The sequence below is a fragment of the Poecilia reticulata genome, linkage group LG11 (assembly GCF_000633615.1).
Source record: "Poecilia reticulata strain Guanapo linkage group LG11, Guppy_female_1.0+MT, whole genome shotgun sequence".
In the NCBI taxonomy this organism is placed as follows: Eukaryota; Metazoa; Chordata; class Actinopteri; order Cyprinodontiformes; family Poeciliidae; genus Poecilia; species Poecilia reticulata.
This window is the reverse complement of record NC_024341.1, coordinates 13,605,368-13,623,309: the sequence shown is the minus strand read 5'-3', so window position 1 is coordinate 13,623,309 and position 17,942 is coordinate 13,605,368. Positions and strand designations below refer to the sequence as shown.

Sequence of the window (17,942 nt, the reverse complement as noted above, 5' to 3'; positions counted from 1 at the left end):
TATATTTAGCACATAATTATTGAATAATGTAGTTTATGAAAAACATTACTATTATTATTAATAATATTTGTAGCAGTAGTACTAGTAGTATTTCAAATATCTTTCAAAATAAAATCCTCACTGTATTACAGTTTAGATTGTTGCAGGTTTTGCAAGATAAAACAGAATGTTAGCCCTTCAAAATAAAGCTCCGATATTTTCTTCAAAATAAAAAGCTCAACTTTTCAATTGCAAATTGTAGATTCAAAACGGCGATAAGAGAACGTTTCTGTTGATGTTTCGAAAAAGCTTTCAGATTTTCAAAGTAGAAGTTACACTTTTCCATCGTTACATTTTTACAAAGGTATCAACATTTCTGCCTATTGTTATTATTATTGTTATTGCTGATCTACTGATAAGCTCTTATGTTGTCTGTGAAACTCAGGCAAAAAAAAAAAAAATCCATAAACCACGTTTAAATTAAAATTCTGCTATATTCAAAGTTTGAAGGTTTTAGTATTGCGTGTACAACTGTTGCATTTGTAAAACTGACCTGTGGGAATTCAGCCCTGGGCAGGACTTAGCTATTGAAACTCACATGTTTTCCCCCCTACAAAATAATGCTAAGTTGTTTCTAATTGATGCATTCATTTGCCCAAACCGACTGTAAAACTCTCCATGCTGCAGCCACCAACTCTTACCATGCACCGATGTCAATTTTACTGGGTTAACTTGTAAAAAATTATCTCACCTGGCACATTATGTCGTCATTGTTTGTGTATTAAATGGTTAAAATCGTAGCGCGCAACAAGACACAAACAAGCAAATATAATCCTGGCTCGTGAAGTCTTTAGTTTGACGTTATTTCCTGGTGATATTCTTTTTCGAAACACCAAGCGTTCGGTTGTGTTGTCTGTGTTTCACAAGGTGATTTGAATACAAAATGACCCCTGGCTTTGAGCGCGGTGATGAAATATACACCAGTTTGATATAACATTGTATTTTTGCCTTGAGTTGTGGGTTAGCAAAGTCCTCTCTATAACACGGTGAACTGCTTCTCAGGGACCACGCTCTCCTAGATAACGTTCATTGCAACAACCTTGTTTGAGGCAAGTGATGTAACTTGGATGTAACGTTGGAAAAGGCATGAATCTCAAGTCAGCAGGGGGATAAAAATCTCCTTTCTTTGAGCTTGGCTGAAAGAGAAGCACGAGCAACGGGGAAGGGGGAAAAAAAAAAAGGCAAAGAAAGGGAGTGAGATTTTGCAAACATGGAGGATCACGTAATCATGGACGACGCAAACTTGGCTGATGTAAGTGTGAAGACATTTCTGTGTGGCAGGTGGTTGTCCGGGGTTCTGTCTTGTTTCTGTGATTGATTAAAGAAGTTAAAAATCCAAACAGCTCAACCTTTACTTTTATTTTTTCTGAAGAGGTAGCCTTTTGTAATTATGGTTGTGAGAATAAAGATGGGTTAGCTTTTTATTTTATTTTCATAACAGAGAAAGTAAAGGCCAGCGCATGGCGGCTTGGGACGTCCCCGAGGGCAAAGGTTCCCAAGCCTTTCAGTGATTCCCAGTACAACTGCTTCAAAGTCAACATTAGGAATGATTTTATTTATTTTTTTACTTAAATTCCTGCTCAGTTTTTTCCCCACTCTCAGCTCTTGTTATCTCACAATCAGGTCCCAATCAAGGGAAACACTTCTTTAATTGGTAAAAAAAAAAAAAAAAAACCTGCAAGCGGTTGTCATGTAAACAAAACAAACATCAGTTGCTTTGTTTTGGGGACCGACTCCAAGTCTCCCTTTCACCAGTTTGTGTTCACTGTCTCATACCCATTTTGTTTAAAAATTCATCTATTTTCTACCGGTAAACAAACTATTTTATACCCATGTACTCAGTATTTGCATGCAAGTTTATTTCTCTTGTTAAGTTTTTTTGATTTATAAATTTAAATTTAATATAATTTTTGATCCTGGATATAATCCTAAAACAGTTTGTATGCAATTTTCTTCTTATTATTGATTGTGGTTAGAGTCGCTCTTTGTGATCCCCTGATCAAACTCAAAATAACATTAAAAATCTCCTGCTGGTAGAGAAGTGATGAGAAGAAGTGGTAAAATATTCATCATAGTCTTTTTGGCTCAAATTCCTCATGCAGGCAGTTTTAGAGCCATTAGTTATTATATGTATATCATTCGAATACATAAAGCCCCATAAGTTACAAGTGGACCACAAACCAAAATATTCGACATCATTCGAGGATAAAATCACCTTTATTGGTGACTGAAAAAACAAAAAGCTGAATATATGAATACAATACAATGGTAAGCTGTGGGTGTTAGTTTTTTTCTTTGTTTTTTTTAATCCATAATAAATTATTTGTTATTCCATGCAGTCTACTCTATATTGATTTCTTTTTATAGTGTGCAAAGGTCAAAACAAATGGTAACGGATCCAAAATTGCTCTGATGTTGAGTGTCCCATGTGAAGTCGCAGTATTAATATTCTTGGTGTTAATGTTTGCACGTTGATATGTTGGAAAAAATCCAATCTATTTTCTGTTGACTTTAGGGTCGGTCCACCGTATTTATGTATTTATTAAAGCTTCTTGAGGAAACTTGAGTTGCTTTCAAAACGTAAACATTGTTGAAAGCACTTTTTTATGTACTGGTGAACAGAGGATTGTTATTTTCCAATGCAGATTTGAGAGGTTTAACTAAAGATAAGTTATTGTGGGGAAAACTTTGAAAGTTTAGTAGATTTTGGCATGTTCGTGAATCATTTATTCATTTAAGAAGTAAGTAAAGCAAGAGTATTGCATAGGGACCTCACAAAGCTAGAAACGGCCATTTTGAGATTGCTATAATATGCTGTTTATATAAAATCTTACCAATAACCATGACTGTATACTTTACTCTATTAGTTACTTTAAGTAGTTAACCTGAATTGCCAAACAATTTAATTGCATTCTGTCATACTAACATGTATATCCAGCTGGTATCAACTTCTGAAAAAAGTCAGAGTTCAAAAGTGATAAAATTCCTCCATCAGCTTTCACCGAAATTAATTTATTTATGTTTATTCTTATGATGACTGGTTCCTATCACGATAAGGTTTTCTTTTTGTTTGGTATTTTATAAACAGTACAATGTTGCCCTTCCTATTTCCGTACCGTCGTTAATCAATAGATGTTGGAATTACTTTAAATTAATGGATGTCAAATCCATCACAAAACGGGTAGATACAATTTCTTACATATTCTACACAAGATGCATTTCTCTTACCTGAAAACTACCAGACGGCTCAAACTGTAAAGGTATGAAACTGGCCCAGCCTTTGGGAGCTTGTGATTCAATTAAAATCCAAGTAACTCTACTTCATTATGATAGACGGGAAACGATATGCAATGAGACACCATCGCAGCACTTATAGTCTCTCGAGTATATCTTATTCAAACCACCTCACCTACCAATATTTGTACTAAAAGCTCTTTTATGCTGCAGTAGATAAAGGAAAAAAAAAACCCATCATGAATGGGGAGGCTAATGCGAGTCATTTATCTCTGTCATCTCCAGGCGTGATCGATAGGTTTAGCACCCCTTCTGTCCAAGTGAATCAACACATTGAGGAGACTCTTCTGTTCCCTCATATCTAATTGCTGCCTCTTCAACAACTGTTCTCATCCTCTTCAATCCATTAACTGCTGGACAACAGCACTTCTGAGAAGTCGTAATGTGAGTTAGGTAAAGTCAAAGCACTCATCGCCCCCCTTCACATCCCCCCCTCCCCCCCGCCTTCTCCTTTCCATTAAGGCTCTGCACATCAATACCCGTCTGTCCTGGACTGCCATCGATTGGCCACAGATCTGGTGCTTGCTTTCTTTATGATTTTATGCAGGCGGGACAGTAACAGGACTAATAAATGGACAATAGATGTGCAGTCGGCCATTAACTTTTAACAGATGCATTAGGCTGGACGAGATGCCCCATATTTCAAGGTTGTTTAAGGTTGCTTTTTGCTTCTAAATTATGCATGCAGAACCAAGTGCTCTGTGTGGTTCAGCCATCTTCTATAGCCGTAATAAAATGATGAGAGCTTGTCTGATTGTTTGCCTGCTCCCGTCTTAAAATATACACACCATGTTCATGGGCGGAACTCCGTGAGTCGTTTTCAATCACCAGCTTGAGTTGTGTGATGTATTTTTTATTTTATTTTTTCCAATTTATTTTGTTGACCTGAATATTCCTATTGATTCAAGAAGCACGGCAATTGCACAATGAATGGATGCCACAGGCCTTGTTGGTTAGCATGCAGCCATTGATTTTATTCCACTTACATGCCATGTAGTGTACCCAATCAACTCAGACGGCGAGACGGAGCTGTTTGTAAGTTCATGTGTGTGACGACATGCTATTGTCTGGAGGCTCGTGCGCACAGGTTTCTACACCAACTCATTCCTTATCCTTCATCTTCGTCACCTGAGGGACCGCAGATGAGTTTCACAGGCTTGCAGGATTCGTCTCTCTTGCCTCAGTGCAATCATAACGCCGACCCAGGTGTTGTCTACCAATGATAAGCCTGTAACCAAACTCATCTCTTCATCCAATCACAAGGCGTGTTAGGGGGATTTTCAAGATTAGCCTTTCTGCTTAAAATATTCAAGTTTGGCCAGATGTTTTGCTTGGAAGAACATGACTAGCTGAGAAAACACTTTTTTTTCACACCCTGAAACAGGAAGCTAAGTCTGTGACCATTTTATACAGTGACTGTAGGAACTACTTTCTCTGTACAACGGTGTCGTCTCACATTTTTTTCCCCCACAAAACAAATATTAATGAATAGGAAAAAATAAACAAAAAATACATTAAAAACTATATTATATTTGGATGATTAGTATACTTAAGAATTGGTTGCATTTTATTATCAAGTGTTTTTGATGTCGAAAGCTCTCAACTGGGTGAAATTTATAATTTGCTAGTGCAAGATGGGTGAAATTTATAATTTGCTAGTGCAAGATGAAGCAAGATAAGGGGGTCACAATATCAAAAATCTTATATTTTTCTCAGGAAGTAGAAACCCTAACCACACTTACATTCATTTTTACTCATTCATTTTTACCACCAAAAGGACAAGGGGTTTGCATTTCAGTTCAACATTTTTATGGTTTTAAAGCAAAAATCTGATTGTCTTTTTTTGTTGTTGTTGTTTTTTGATATGAACATCCAACTGCTATTACGTAGACAAACATGAACAGACTGGGTGAATGTTTTAAAATGTAATAACCACTGAATGACCATCATTCCACCCGCTGATATCATACTTCTTCTGAAAAATGCAATCTCCCTCCTATTAGATAGATAAATCTATCACCTAAACTACACTATAGTGACGCAAGGTTGTCTTTTCATTTATAGATTTTCTGATGAAGATTAGAATAATTGTTCTCAACTTCTGAATGCTGATTTTCTGCTCCTCTTTTTGACAGGAAGAAATTAAGTGGTCCAAAATGACCCCACAATCGGGAAGAGTAATACACAGAACAATCAGCAGCATGAGCTCAACGGTATATTGGAATTGAATAATCACAGCCATGTGTGAAACGGTGGCTTGACTCGATTTAATTGGCCCGTTAAGCGTATACAGCGTGACGTCTTTCTTGTTTGACGGGGAAATGATGAATTACCTGGGGTCCTGACTCCCAGCTATCTTTTTTTAATGACCTTGTGTTTTCACAGATCGTGTTGTAGGCAGTGATAGTTGGCTACTAGAGGCGAGATTTATTTCTTCTGGCATTTCTGCTGAATTTGTTAAATAAATACCCGAGACATGTTTATTGTGTCAAAATTAGAGAGGTAAAGCGTTCTTTGTCTGGCCTGGTTGGAAAGTATAGAGGAGGGTTTTGGGCTTTCATCACATTTTCCCATCAATCCCTAATTTGTATCGACTCATGCAACACATTTTGCATCATATCGGGTCGTTTGGGTAGTCTGTCCGTCTGTCTGCTTATCAATCTCGTACCAGGTTTTGGCAGTGTAACCTAATATAACACAAAAGCATGTGTCAAAAGCATGTTGTAGCCGAAAATCTAAAATCTTTTAGGCAGATGTTTGCCTAAAAGATTTTAGGTTTTGTTTTGAAGTTGGCTGTGCAACATGTACGTAAAACAATCACCCAGTCCACCATGAACAACAGTGTGGAGAACTCTTTCTAGAAAAGGTTTAAGTTTTTTTATTTTTTTTATTAATCTATATCGCATTTAATCATTTGCCTCAAAATCAAAATAACTCGGATGGATCAAACCTCAGACTAGTTGGAGCTAAACAGAGCTTCTTGAAAAATGTTTGCAATTAGTGAAGCCTTTACTTGATCTGTGAAAACAAAGAGTGGGGAATTATTAGATTTCTCAAAAATATTGAAAAAAAATCTCGAACCCAATATTGTGTTATTGGCGCTATTGTTGCAGCTGTACTCATTTTATGGCCCACAGATCTAATCCTTTCCTTAAGATGTCCCCGACTAGCCTGCAGTATGATAATTATTAATCATAAAATGTAAAAGATACGGCGAGATAACATGAAGTTTCAGGTGTCAATGGCATGTTTTCTGATATTGTTCATTTGCAAAGACCAGTGCTGCCAACAGTTGAAAGAGATCCTATTAATATTTAAACATAAAACTTATTTTGGGGATAACCGAGTGCAGGCGACAGTGTAACTCCCAGCAACAATCAGGATCACCTCGTTCATCGGACAAGATTTTTGAACAAGATTAATACTCCATCAAGTGAAAATCACTGTTTTCTGATTGTCCAACACTTAATTCTCAGTTAGAGTTCACAAACCTTGCTTGAAAATCTCAAATCTTTCACACACTTACATCATTCTCATTCTGCCGTCTCTGCAGCAGGTCGATGTGTACGTTAGGATAAACAAATACGCTCCAGCGGGGTAAATGGAAAACAGAGCTGCGGAGCAAACATCTCCATCTCTCGCCCGTCTCCCTGCTGAAAGCCAAGTCAGTGTGACTAAAATTCTTAGTCATGGTGCGCAGCGGCTGCTGGCAGCAGGGCTTGGAGCTAATAGGCTCAGACTATCCTGCCTATTTCGTTTCACCTAAGCTTGACAGAATCACACTCTGGATTCAAACAATGAAATACAGCAGAGAAAAACACAAACATCCCTAAACACAGTGGAGGGTCCAGTGGAAAATGTTCATGAGTGCTCCCCCCACCCCCTCTTGCTGTTAACCAGGTGTGACCCGAGTCCAGATGGACCGTCTGTTTGACTTGGTCACCATGTTGCATTTACTCCAGGGCTACAGCAACACACTCATTGTTACAGAATGTTCTTTTGGTTCACCTTGTAGCTCTCTCTATCTTTTTTTTTAATATAATTTCCTTTCCAAAATGTGCCACGGAGACATGATTTGATAACGGTCTGTTGATTCAATGACAGCCGTGTTGCAGCTTTTTGCAAAAAAGAAGTTCAATATCTTCGCTTGCACAATGAGGGGCTCTGCCCCTCTGCGCACTGCAGGGCTCTGATAAGGTCCTGTTGCCGTTCCCATATATTCAATATGTTGTGTAATCGCCTGAGCAGCGAGCAACTGAATTAAGTGAAAACAGACGTATCGGAGAAAACGTTTTGGTTGTGATAATGAATTTTATCTGTGAAATGTCTCCTTTCTGAGCAGATGTGAATGTAACTTAGAGATACAAGAATTAAACTGTGGGAACGAGGGCACGCATTAGTTTGACTGTAATGAACGATGCAGTCATTATCTCCGGGTCGGGTTGGTGTGGGGTGGTTTTGTAAAACTGGGGGTGGGGTGTGTGTTGGAGGGCAGTATGATTGTTTTGGGTGACACAATGTGTGCTGGAATCAGAGTCAAACTCCTCTCGTAGAGCTCATTTACGCAGCCAGGAGGATTAAAAACTGAGTCCATTTAAAATTCCTCGCAGGCTTCGTCGTCAATTCATGTTTTGGACTCGTCTCGTGAAGAAGATGTTCTCTTATCCGAGCGTTGTTGTGATTTCTGCTTCTGGTTTTGTCTTTCATCAGATCGCACTGGGAAGCGTTCCACCATGCCCGACTCACCTGCGGATGTCAAGACGCAGTCCAGGTTGACGCCCCCCACCATGCCGCCTCCGCCCAGTACACAAGGGGCTCCCCGCAACAGCTCCTACACACCCACCACATGTGAGCAGCGCTCTCATTCTGTATCGCACAAGTCGGCACTTTGCTTCTTTACAATGCTAATAGATGAAAGAAAAGGTAAAGAAACATAGATGAAGCTTCTTGACAGCAGCAGAAATTGCTGCCGTACCAGGACTTCTGATCAAAACCACATTTATTGGAAGCAGAAAATAATGTACAGTCACTTTTAATAGATTACAATATCATTGAGATGCTGTTACTTCAGAAACATTATATAGATTAATTACACACTGACTGATGTTTTCAAGTCTGTATTTTTGTTAACTATGACAATTTTCCACTTACAGACAATGAAAACATAACATTTAAGATCAGAATATTAAATTAGACTAATAATTTTTTTTTTTTTAATGCATTCAGAAATGTGGGCTTGTGTATGATTCTGACTTAAATGATGCTATTTTCAGAAGTCAGTTTTAATCCGGCAAGCGAGCCACGTCTGAACGCATATTCTAATTTAGTGAATGACTGCAGAATTATATTTATCTCTATGTAAGATTTAAGCATTTTTATGGGGTTTTTTATCGCCAGAATTCATGAAGTACTGAACTGCCAGATGCATAAACTAAAATGTGACAAATGATTTAAGTAAATAAGTTCCAAATGGTGAGTTTGCCAGTACAAAGTGGAAGCAGGAAGAAATGTAATGGAAAAAACTTGTGTCTGAAATGGGGATACAAAAATCACAAAGGAACATACAGACCCAGAGTAAAATGCCGTGTTTTCCAGTTTAACTTTTTTTCCACCTTATTACCTAGTTTTTAGTCTTTTTAAGCCTTTTTTAAGATTTCGGGTCAGAAACTTCACTGAAGCAGCAGAACCTTAACCCGCCCCTAAAGTGAGACCACAGTTGACCTGAACCTGGCCTTAATTTCACCTTCGTTTTGAAAAATATTTATAGATGAGCTGACTCTTCCACAGGAGAGCTCCATGGGAAGACAACTAAAGTGTGTAAATGTTAAAAAGGGGGTTCAAATCACCTTAAAACGTTGAGTCTTTTCCGTAAGGCAGAGCTCCCTCCGCTGGTTCATTAACACCCACGCTTACAAACTGTTGGAGCTTCGCCATGATACGCACATCACTGGTGATGAGCAAATTATACCCTTGTATTCTCTCAGAAGTAGATACTTAACCACTTTCATGAAGAGCACTAGAATCAAGGAATCTGAAGCCGTGTGGCTCTAAACGCTTCAAGCTCTCTAGTCTTATCTAAGCCGCGCTCCTTCTACTCTGCAACAGAGGCTCTGTTTTGTTCTTTTCCAGCTTCAGACTTTCCTTGCACCCCTTCAACTTAATTTATACTTTTTTTTTTTCCTAGCCTTCTGTCTCTTTCTGCTGCACACACTTTTGCACCCCACAATTAACGTCGATGCTTCCGTGCAATGAGGGAGGAAAGACCTGGCTCTCTCATTACCCACCCCGAAGGTTTTTTGTTTTTTTTACAAAGCTGTACGCTTTGATTTCCATCCGCCATAATTGTCACCAGATGCAGTTTGAGCATCTCGTCTCTCTCTCTCGTCTCTTTACAGTGGCGGCCTTGGACGGCGGCCAGAGGGGGAGTGAATGTATCGCTAGTCAGAGACTAATCTCATTAAAGAGAGAGCTTTATGTTGCCTTGTATGTCTTTGTACGTCGACTCCCCCAACATGAACAAAGACACGCGACTGCAGTAGCCTCGCTCTAGTGGGGGTCCCGCTGTCCCTGCTTGTTTAGGCTGCAGAGGAGAAGGAAAGGGAGAAGGAGGAGGAAGGAGGTGACATGTCTCCCAAGTGCTGTTCTGTGGGGATGACTAAAGGGATCAGAAAAAGCGCAGAAATTGCAAACAAATGTGGAGAGTGTTAACGGTGGAGCGTGCATCACCTCGATTAGTCGCTAGAACCTGACAGATTGGACGAAGTGTTATCTGTCGCTAAATAAATGTGTTCGTTCAATTTGTTAATACCGTTATCTCGTTTGATTGGTCTCTTTTCTGACATCTTTTTTTTTTGCCACTCATCTTATCTCCTTGCCATAGTTAAAACTTGGATGGCTTCTACGCTCCTTTGAGAACAAACGCCCTATTTTTTGTAATTGTTGTGTCCTACAATGTGAGATTTCAAAAATGTCAAGAGTTAAGTTTGAAACTCTCCTCGTCTTTGTTTTGTGCAGTGACAAATGGCAGTAGCCACTCCCCGACGGCCCTCAACGGCGCGCCATCCCCTCCGAACGGCTACAGCAACGGCCCCAGCTCGTCCTCCTCGTCTTCGCTGGCCAACCAGCAGATGCCGCCGGCTTGCGGTGCCCGGCAGCTCAGCAAACTCAAGCGATTCCTCACCACTCTGCAACAGTTCGGGAACGACATCTCGCCCGAAATCGGCGAACGGGTTCGCACACTGGTGCTGGGACTAGTGGTAAGCAGCTTCCATGTGTACGCGGACGGTGCAAGGGTTAAATGGCTCCTAGAATAACTTTGTCTTTTTGGAAGATGCTCAGCAGGAATAGCATGTTTGGCATTTCCCACTGAACAAAAATGTGATTAAGGGAGCGCTTCTCGTTCACAGTAGGCTGTTCTTTAATTGTGTTTGTAAAGCAAGATTTTAAATACTCTAGGAATGTGTAAATGCCTTCTGTCTTAAGTGCTTTAAGCTGACAACTTTTGTAAATTAGTTTTACGTAAACAACAATGTAAGTCAGTGTGCAGCTTGGTTCAGATCTCACCAAACAGTGTGTTGTTACTGTTTCTTTTAAACATTGATATTTTTAACTAATAAACACTGAAACCAGCACTATCAGTTTACTATTTTATCCGTGTTTTGCTGGTATTTTTGTCTGTTTTTTACCACATTTGGAGTTTTCTAACGTGAATTCTCTATAACATCTCTAATGAGATGAACTTTATGCACAACACTGCTTTCAGGTTGGAAAGCAGTGTTGCCTGTTCAGCTGGAAAAATGTAATTCTAGACTTTTTATTAAACTTTTTATTGATCTTATTGTATAAATTACGAGTTGTGTGCGTTTCACACAATCATATTGTAGAATGTGATTACATTTTAGATCCCTTTCTAAATTAACATCATATAACTCAAAGAGCTTTATGAAAACCTTGGTACAAATAAATATTGAAACACTATTTCAACCTTATATCCGGTGCAGCACAAATGAAGCCTGCAAGTGTAAAAAAAAAAACACATTCAACCAACTGAGATTAGATAAAACAGATGTGTCCTCTAGCTTAGCTGACATGGATATATCAAGGCTGCGATCAGAGGAAAATTTGAGCTTAATGAGCTGGGGGATACCGAAATAGTGATTGAATGTTGGAAAAGAGGAGGAGGAGGCAGAAGAGATGAAGAGGAGAGAGGGGGGAGATATTTTCTTAATTAACCACACAGAGTATAACCTGTTTTTGGCTTTTCCCGTGTTTGTTTTTCTCGTCGCGTGCGTACGCACGCGCCTCTCCTGCGTCCTTTTGGCTCGCACACCTCCCCACCACGCGTCTCTCTGTTCTCCCTCCGTTTCATCTCCCTGCTATCAGCATCTCTGTGTCCCTCCTCCTGCCTTATTGAAAAGAGTGACACTGTTAATTAGTCGGTTGCGTGCAGGGGAGAGGGAGAGACGGAGGCTCAGGAGGTTTCGCTGGCTGTCAAGAACAGCCCCGACGCAATCTGGGCGAACAGATGTAAGGCTGAATGCAACAAAACTCAGGTCTGGGAAATAATTCAGAGTGCGAGGAGGAAAAATAATATCGTCTGCTTTTTTTTTTTTTTTTTTTGCACGATGTCTGTCTCCCTTGATTCTTTGTTTTTCTCTCTCTCCTTTGTTTGGCTGTTATTTTGCAAGCGTTCAGCTCCTTTGTCTACTTGATGCTAAAACTGAAAGTCGTGTCATCAATCATTAAAATGGAAACAAAAGAAGATGCAGTCCAGATTTCACATCAACGTTTGTGTTATTAACCATAAAGCTATTCAAGTACAAAGACAGATACAAAGAGATTGTTTTTTGACTGCTGGAAAAAACAATAGCAAGATTAGAAAATTCAAAGGACATGCTTAATAAAATAGTTTCACTGGAAGTCCCACTTGTTTTATCAGATATACGGTAACAACTCTGAAGTCGGAGGCTACAGGGGCTCAAGTAGGTCTTGTGGAAAAAATTATGTTAAAAAAATAAAACGGCGGTAAGAATATACAGATTATTTTTAAAAGCGGAAATGGTAGCAAAGAAGTTATGGCTTTCTTGGAAATCTCTACAAGTGGCTAAAAGATTTTAGAACCTATTAGACATTTTTGCAGTACGACATTATAATCCTCGGCTGGCAAAATAGAGCCTGTCTAGTGAAACCAGGCATGTGCAGAGCATGAAAATCATACAAATCTCCAAAGTGGATTTAAAAGAGTGCCACATTTTGAAGCTTTTTGAGAGAAAATAAAAGGAGAAATGACAGGAATATGAAAATGTGAAACTTTATTTTAATTCCCGGATGGATGGATGGATGGATGGATGGATGGATGGATGGATGGATGGATGGATGGATGGATGGACGGACGGACGGACGGACGGACGGACGGACGGACGGACGGACGGACGGACGGACGGATGGACGGACATTAGCATGCAGAGATGGTCATTTTTAGAAAATTGAATGACATAAAAGGTTTGGTGTATTTGTACACATGGAGGTTCTCTGGAGAATCTGCTCCCATCTGATTATGAAAATTAAAACATCCAAATGCCCAAAAGCTTTTTTTTTTTGTTCTTGCCAATGAATGCACACCAAGATTTATTCAGTTTGTGTTTTTCACAACGTGCAGGTTTGCGCTTACATGTTTTCAAGATTCAGTTTATTTTATTGTCAACTTCATGGATGATAGCAGGTAGCCTAAGGATCCGGCGAGGATATTCTGAAATGGCCGTAAAATAGCTAGTTCTTTAAGGTGAAAGGTCAAATCTGAGGTGTTTGTGTGCGCCATATCCAGGGTAATAAAAGTGATGTATGTTCTGCCAGCCTTGGCAAGATCTGGAGGTCTGTCAAAAACTAAAACAGCAACACTCTTATGACAAACTCCCCCAAAATTCTTGGCTATGATGATGATTTATTTTGTATGTTTTTCCATTTAAGTCTGTTCAGCCCTCTTACTGGTAAAGTGATGGCATCACTGATGTCATCCAAAAATGGAGGATGCTTAATATTTGAGTAAAATTAAAATACCCTAGAAAAACATTTTCACCTGACTGTGCAGAAAAGTACAATACGGAGCAGACTAAATTATATAATTTAGAGTGCAGAGGTGATGTGAACAGTCTTAGACCTTGAAGAAAGATAAAGACAACCCGTTATTAAAAGGTACAAGCAATTCGTACCAATTTAATGCCTACGGCTGCAAACATTTTGAGATTTCTACTTGTGTCTTTGTTTTGTGAGGCTCTTTTCACTGTGGTCTGCCACATATGCTTCCTATTACAAAAGCCAAAACATTCACTCCAGACCAGGATACAGCTTAGCTTCCAATAAGTAATATTATCACTTAATGCCTTCCACATGGAGTCATGTTTTCCTTCTCCTTCTCTCTTCTTCTCCCACAGAATTCCACGCTAACCATCGAGGAATTCCACTCCAAGCTCCAAGAAGCCACCAACTTCCCCCTACGACCTTTTGTCGTACCCTTCCTGAAGGTAGATATTCAAATATACAATGACTACAAAGGGGTTGCCTGCCTGTACGTCTCTCGAACCAGAATCTGGAAAGCATTTAGGCGTCCGAGATCCAGATGTGCCCACTTAAGCTCAAGATATTCATTCCCATTTTCAGCATTAGCCTTTATTTTTCAGCAGATTTATTCCTCTGTTTCTTTTTTTTTTTTTTTTTTGCCCTTGCTGTTTAACACAAGGTTTTACTCTCTTTCTTTCTCATTGTACTTTTCCTCTGGTATAAATGATTATTTTCTAAAAGCTAACAAACATGCTTGAATTGAATTGTGTCTTCATGCGGGAGAAAATCAGATGAATATTTAGTGAATATTCTATTTTTTTCACCATATAGGTTTTGTCTCAGTTTCATTCATTCATACTTTCATTCTTTTAAAAGATTTAATATTTCACCTGCAGTGGGTTACTCACTTTGTGCCTTTAGTTTGTATAAATCCATGGAGTCGTAGCCTGAAGCTGAAGCTGCTCGTCCAAGAGAAAAGCAGACTTCCACCATCAAATTATGCAGTTGTTTTGAAATGGAACTAATTAACCTGGATTTATGTTAAATAAATCAAATATTAATGCCATCAGCTGCAGGTAATGTTAACTATTAAATGCTCCATAACCCTTTAAAAGAGCCTCAATTCAAAAATCCCAAACTGTATCGCTTTGAGCATGCAGCTGGCCTCCCGTCTCCGTCCCAGCTCACCGCATAAGAATTAAGAGTGTCGGCGATTCTTGCGTTCGTATCTCCGAGCGAAGCTGTGGTTGTTTGTGTGCATTTAGTGTTGCGTAGCTGCATATGCTGGTCTGCAGCTTGCAGGGAAGGCCTGTGGCGGTGCAGGCAGGCAGAGTTACGATTTGTTGTGATAGTCAAACAGGACGAATAGGCCTGTGGGGGGGTGAGGGTGGGGGTTGTACTGAGGGGATCTGGGATGTGTGTGGAGACGAGATCAATATCAGTTTGTAACTGAAAGATGGAGAGCACGGACAGGCGGAACACTTAATATAAAGCTGGCTTGTTTCTGTCACGCCCTTTTGCTCTTTGTTTACGCAGCCTGCGCGCGCCTTTAACCCAATATTCTGCTATATTTGTCATTTTTTCCTCTATTTATCTTATCTGCTCACCTGCAATTATTTCCGACCTTACGCTGCTGTTCTCTCTCCATCAATCCGTCCGTCCAATTCCCCCTTTTCCTCTCCTTGCCAGATGGTGAGTGCATCGCTGGGATGGCTGTGGAATCAAAGATGCAACTTTCTTCTTTTTTTTCCCCCCCTGAATTTCTCCTTCCCTCTCTCTATTTCGCTGTCTCTCTCCCCAGCAGATCATTTTAGTGTCTTCCCACAGTGGGGCCTTTAATGCTAGGTAACCATATGGTACCTTGGACGTGTAGGGAGGGAAGGGGGGGACATTTAAAGGTGCAACAATGTGCGTCAGGGTGTGTGGTTTTTCGTTAAACTAATTCCATACACAAAGTTCAACCCGCCGTCTCAAACCCACTCAACTCCTCGTCCCCTTTTTCTTAATGCTAAAACCACAAATTGGTTTGGAGGCCTTACTGGAAGGAGGCCGTCATAAACCACACAATGCCTGTGACGTGATGTGCTTGTTGGGCGTCCGCCACAGGTTTGCCACAGCGTTTCTCCGTTTTCGCCAGCTTACGTCGTGCTGTTGCTGTCAAACCGTTCGGCCTTCTTTCAGCGCAACACAACAAATCCGCCGGTGAGAACAAGCCGCAAGAGGAAATGATCAAAATGGGATAGCAGAGGCAAAAGCTGCATTGTCTGCAACGGTGTTTGATGTAGATGTTGATGAATGTTTTTTATTATTATTATATGATAGACCGACATAGTGTAGAACTGAAAAAATAGTGGCAGGACAGAAAGGCATGTCAGAGTTTATTGGAGAACGTATTAGAGGCTGCAGACAATTTTGACAACTGAAAACTGATCTTGACAGACTCCCTCAATCCAGGGTGACAGAGTTTAACTCTTTTGCAAAGAAGAGTTAAAATGGACAGTCTCTGGATGTTCAACGCTACAGGAAACTGAAGGACCTGCAGCTGTTTTTACAGTGAGATGGTGCCACAAAAAGAAGACTGAAAAGACGATACTTTGTAAAAAGAAATAATAACAATACATCAATTTGTCTTTCAAAGTGAGTTAATATTTTGTCAGTTTTTATTTTATTTTTTATTTTTTTGCCAATATCTTCATTGTTATTTGACAAAAGGAAAAGGTAATAATGTGAATCATATTTAAAGCTTAGGTTATCGAATGCTTATTGATGGTTTATTTTATTTCTTGTACTTGTATGTGTGTGTGTGTGTGTGTGTGTGTGTAACTGTCTGGCAGCTTTACAGAAGCAAACACCGCACTTAATCACTTGAAAAATGATGCAGCCTCTTTAGTGCTCTGCATTTCTTGACTCAGTCTCCTTGTTAATGCCTCCCACATCTCACAGGCAATTAGGATGACCTCCAATTAATAAAAGATTGGTTCATCAGGGTCAAAGCTATTTATTTTAGCCTATTTTTTTATTCTAGAATAATTATGATCATAAACTGTTACTGGATCATTAGCTCTGGAAGGTAAAGCAAAGTTCAGCTCCTGGCATTTCTTTTACTGTATGATGGTGCTTTCCAAAGATTTAAACATTAATGCTATAATAATTTTTTTTTTAAATCAGAGCTGAGTTATGCAAAGATTAAAATAACAGGAGATTAAATAGATGGAAAAGTTGGAGTGGATCAGGGGGGGAACATTAAAGCAATAAAGCTAGACAAGGAAAAGATTATAAAACCCCCAAAAAGTCTTAAGACCTTGAAAGATTTTCTTTTTTTGAGGACAAAACAAAGATTAACCCACCTAAAGCGTGATGTATCCCGGCTAAAATAGCACCCGTTCTTGTTCTGAGCCTTCCTGATGCAACGCTTTCATCTTCTTGCCTTGAAACACATGCCATCAGATGTCTTTGAAGTGGATGCTCACATACCTGTACGTCCCTGTAACTTCACAAGAAAGCAAACTCCCTCTGTTACAGTCACAGACAGATTGAAAAGAAGGTGCTGTTCTTACAAAAAATTAAAAATGAATGCGTCACAGAGAAACCTTATAGGCGTTAATGTGCTCCTGGTCACTTGGAGCAGTGATGGTTCAGTAGTAATGCAAAGGTGAGTTTAATCATCGGTGCTTTGAGTCAAAGAATGAGTTTTCTGATCTCTCAGATGGAGACATGGACAATTTCTGAGCTTTTCTGAACAGCTCTCTGCCGTCCGTTTAACACTTTCATTAGAAAACATAATTTTATAATTTATCCTAATAAAATAAAACATTAGAAATGTAACATCATTTAATTAAAATATGTGTTTGGATGCTTCAAAAATACATGACATACCTTTTTTTCTGTTTTTTTTTTTTTTTTTTTAACATCTGGAAACTTCCCAACTTGGAATTAAAAGAGTGACTAAAATTTGACTTTTTGACATATGCTAAGTGAGACAAAAAATACCCAACTGAAGATGTTTGAATAATGCCTTCCAAGATATATAAAAAAATCCCTATTTGCTTCAATAAAAAACAATAAAACAGAATTAAAACATCAAAAAACGAAATCAAGCCAGACACAATATTACATAATAAAATGTTTATTTGGAGCTTGTCGTTTTTGTTTCTTACCGTCATAAAACAGACACACAACAAAAAAAATGTATCGGTACCAACCGTTCTCACTAGCAGAGTAATAAAAAATCTTATTTGCAGCTGACGGTGAACTCATAAAAGAAAAATAGTGAATAAAAGATTCTGAACACTTTTCTTTTAATCTTAAAAGTTCATTTTGCTTTTGGTTTAATGTAAGGCATAGAGCTGCGTTCGCCGCCACTTTATGATTAAACGGGAGCCATCTTCCAATTAGCAAACACTGTCACATAATGTGACATGTGGTTTCAAAAAACTATTAAAATATGTGACTCACGTCTTTTAGTAGCTTTTTGAAACCACATGTGTGCCTCCTGTTTACCATCATGTCACAAACGGAGATCTGACTCCCAGCTGACGCCGTCAAGTGTTATA

The 17,942-nt window shown here is 39.2% G+C and overlaps 1 protein-coding gene across 2 annotated transcripts in view; it reads left to right on the top strand.

The window, feature by feature from the left end:
- runx1t1 (RUNX1 partner transcriptional co-repressor 1) overlaps window positions 1-17,942 on the top strand; it is a 68,185-nt gene that overhangs the window by 32,049 nt on the left and 18,194 nt on the right. For both annotated transcript variants that reach the window (XM_008421961.2, XM_008421960.2), the window contains exons 2-4: window positions 8,044-8,181; window positions 10,348-10,589; window positions 13,764-13,853. In XM_008421961.2, coding sequence (XP_008420183.1) covers window positions 8,044-8,181; window positions 10,348-10,589; window positions 13,764-13,853 — 470 coding nt within the window. The remainder of the gene's footprint in view (window positions 1-8,043; window positions 8,182-10,347; window positions 10,590-13,763; window positions 13,854-17,942) is intronic.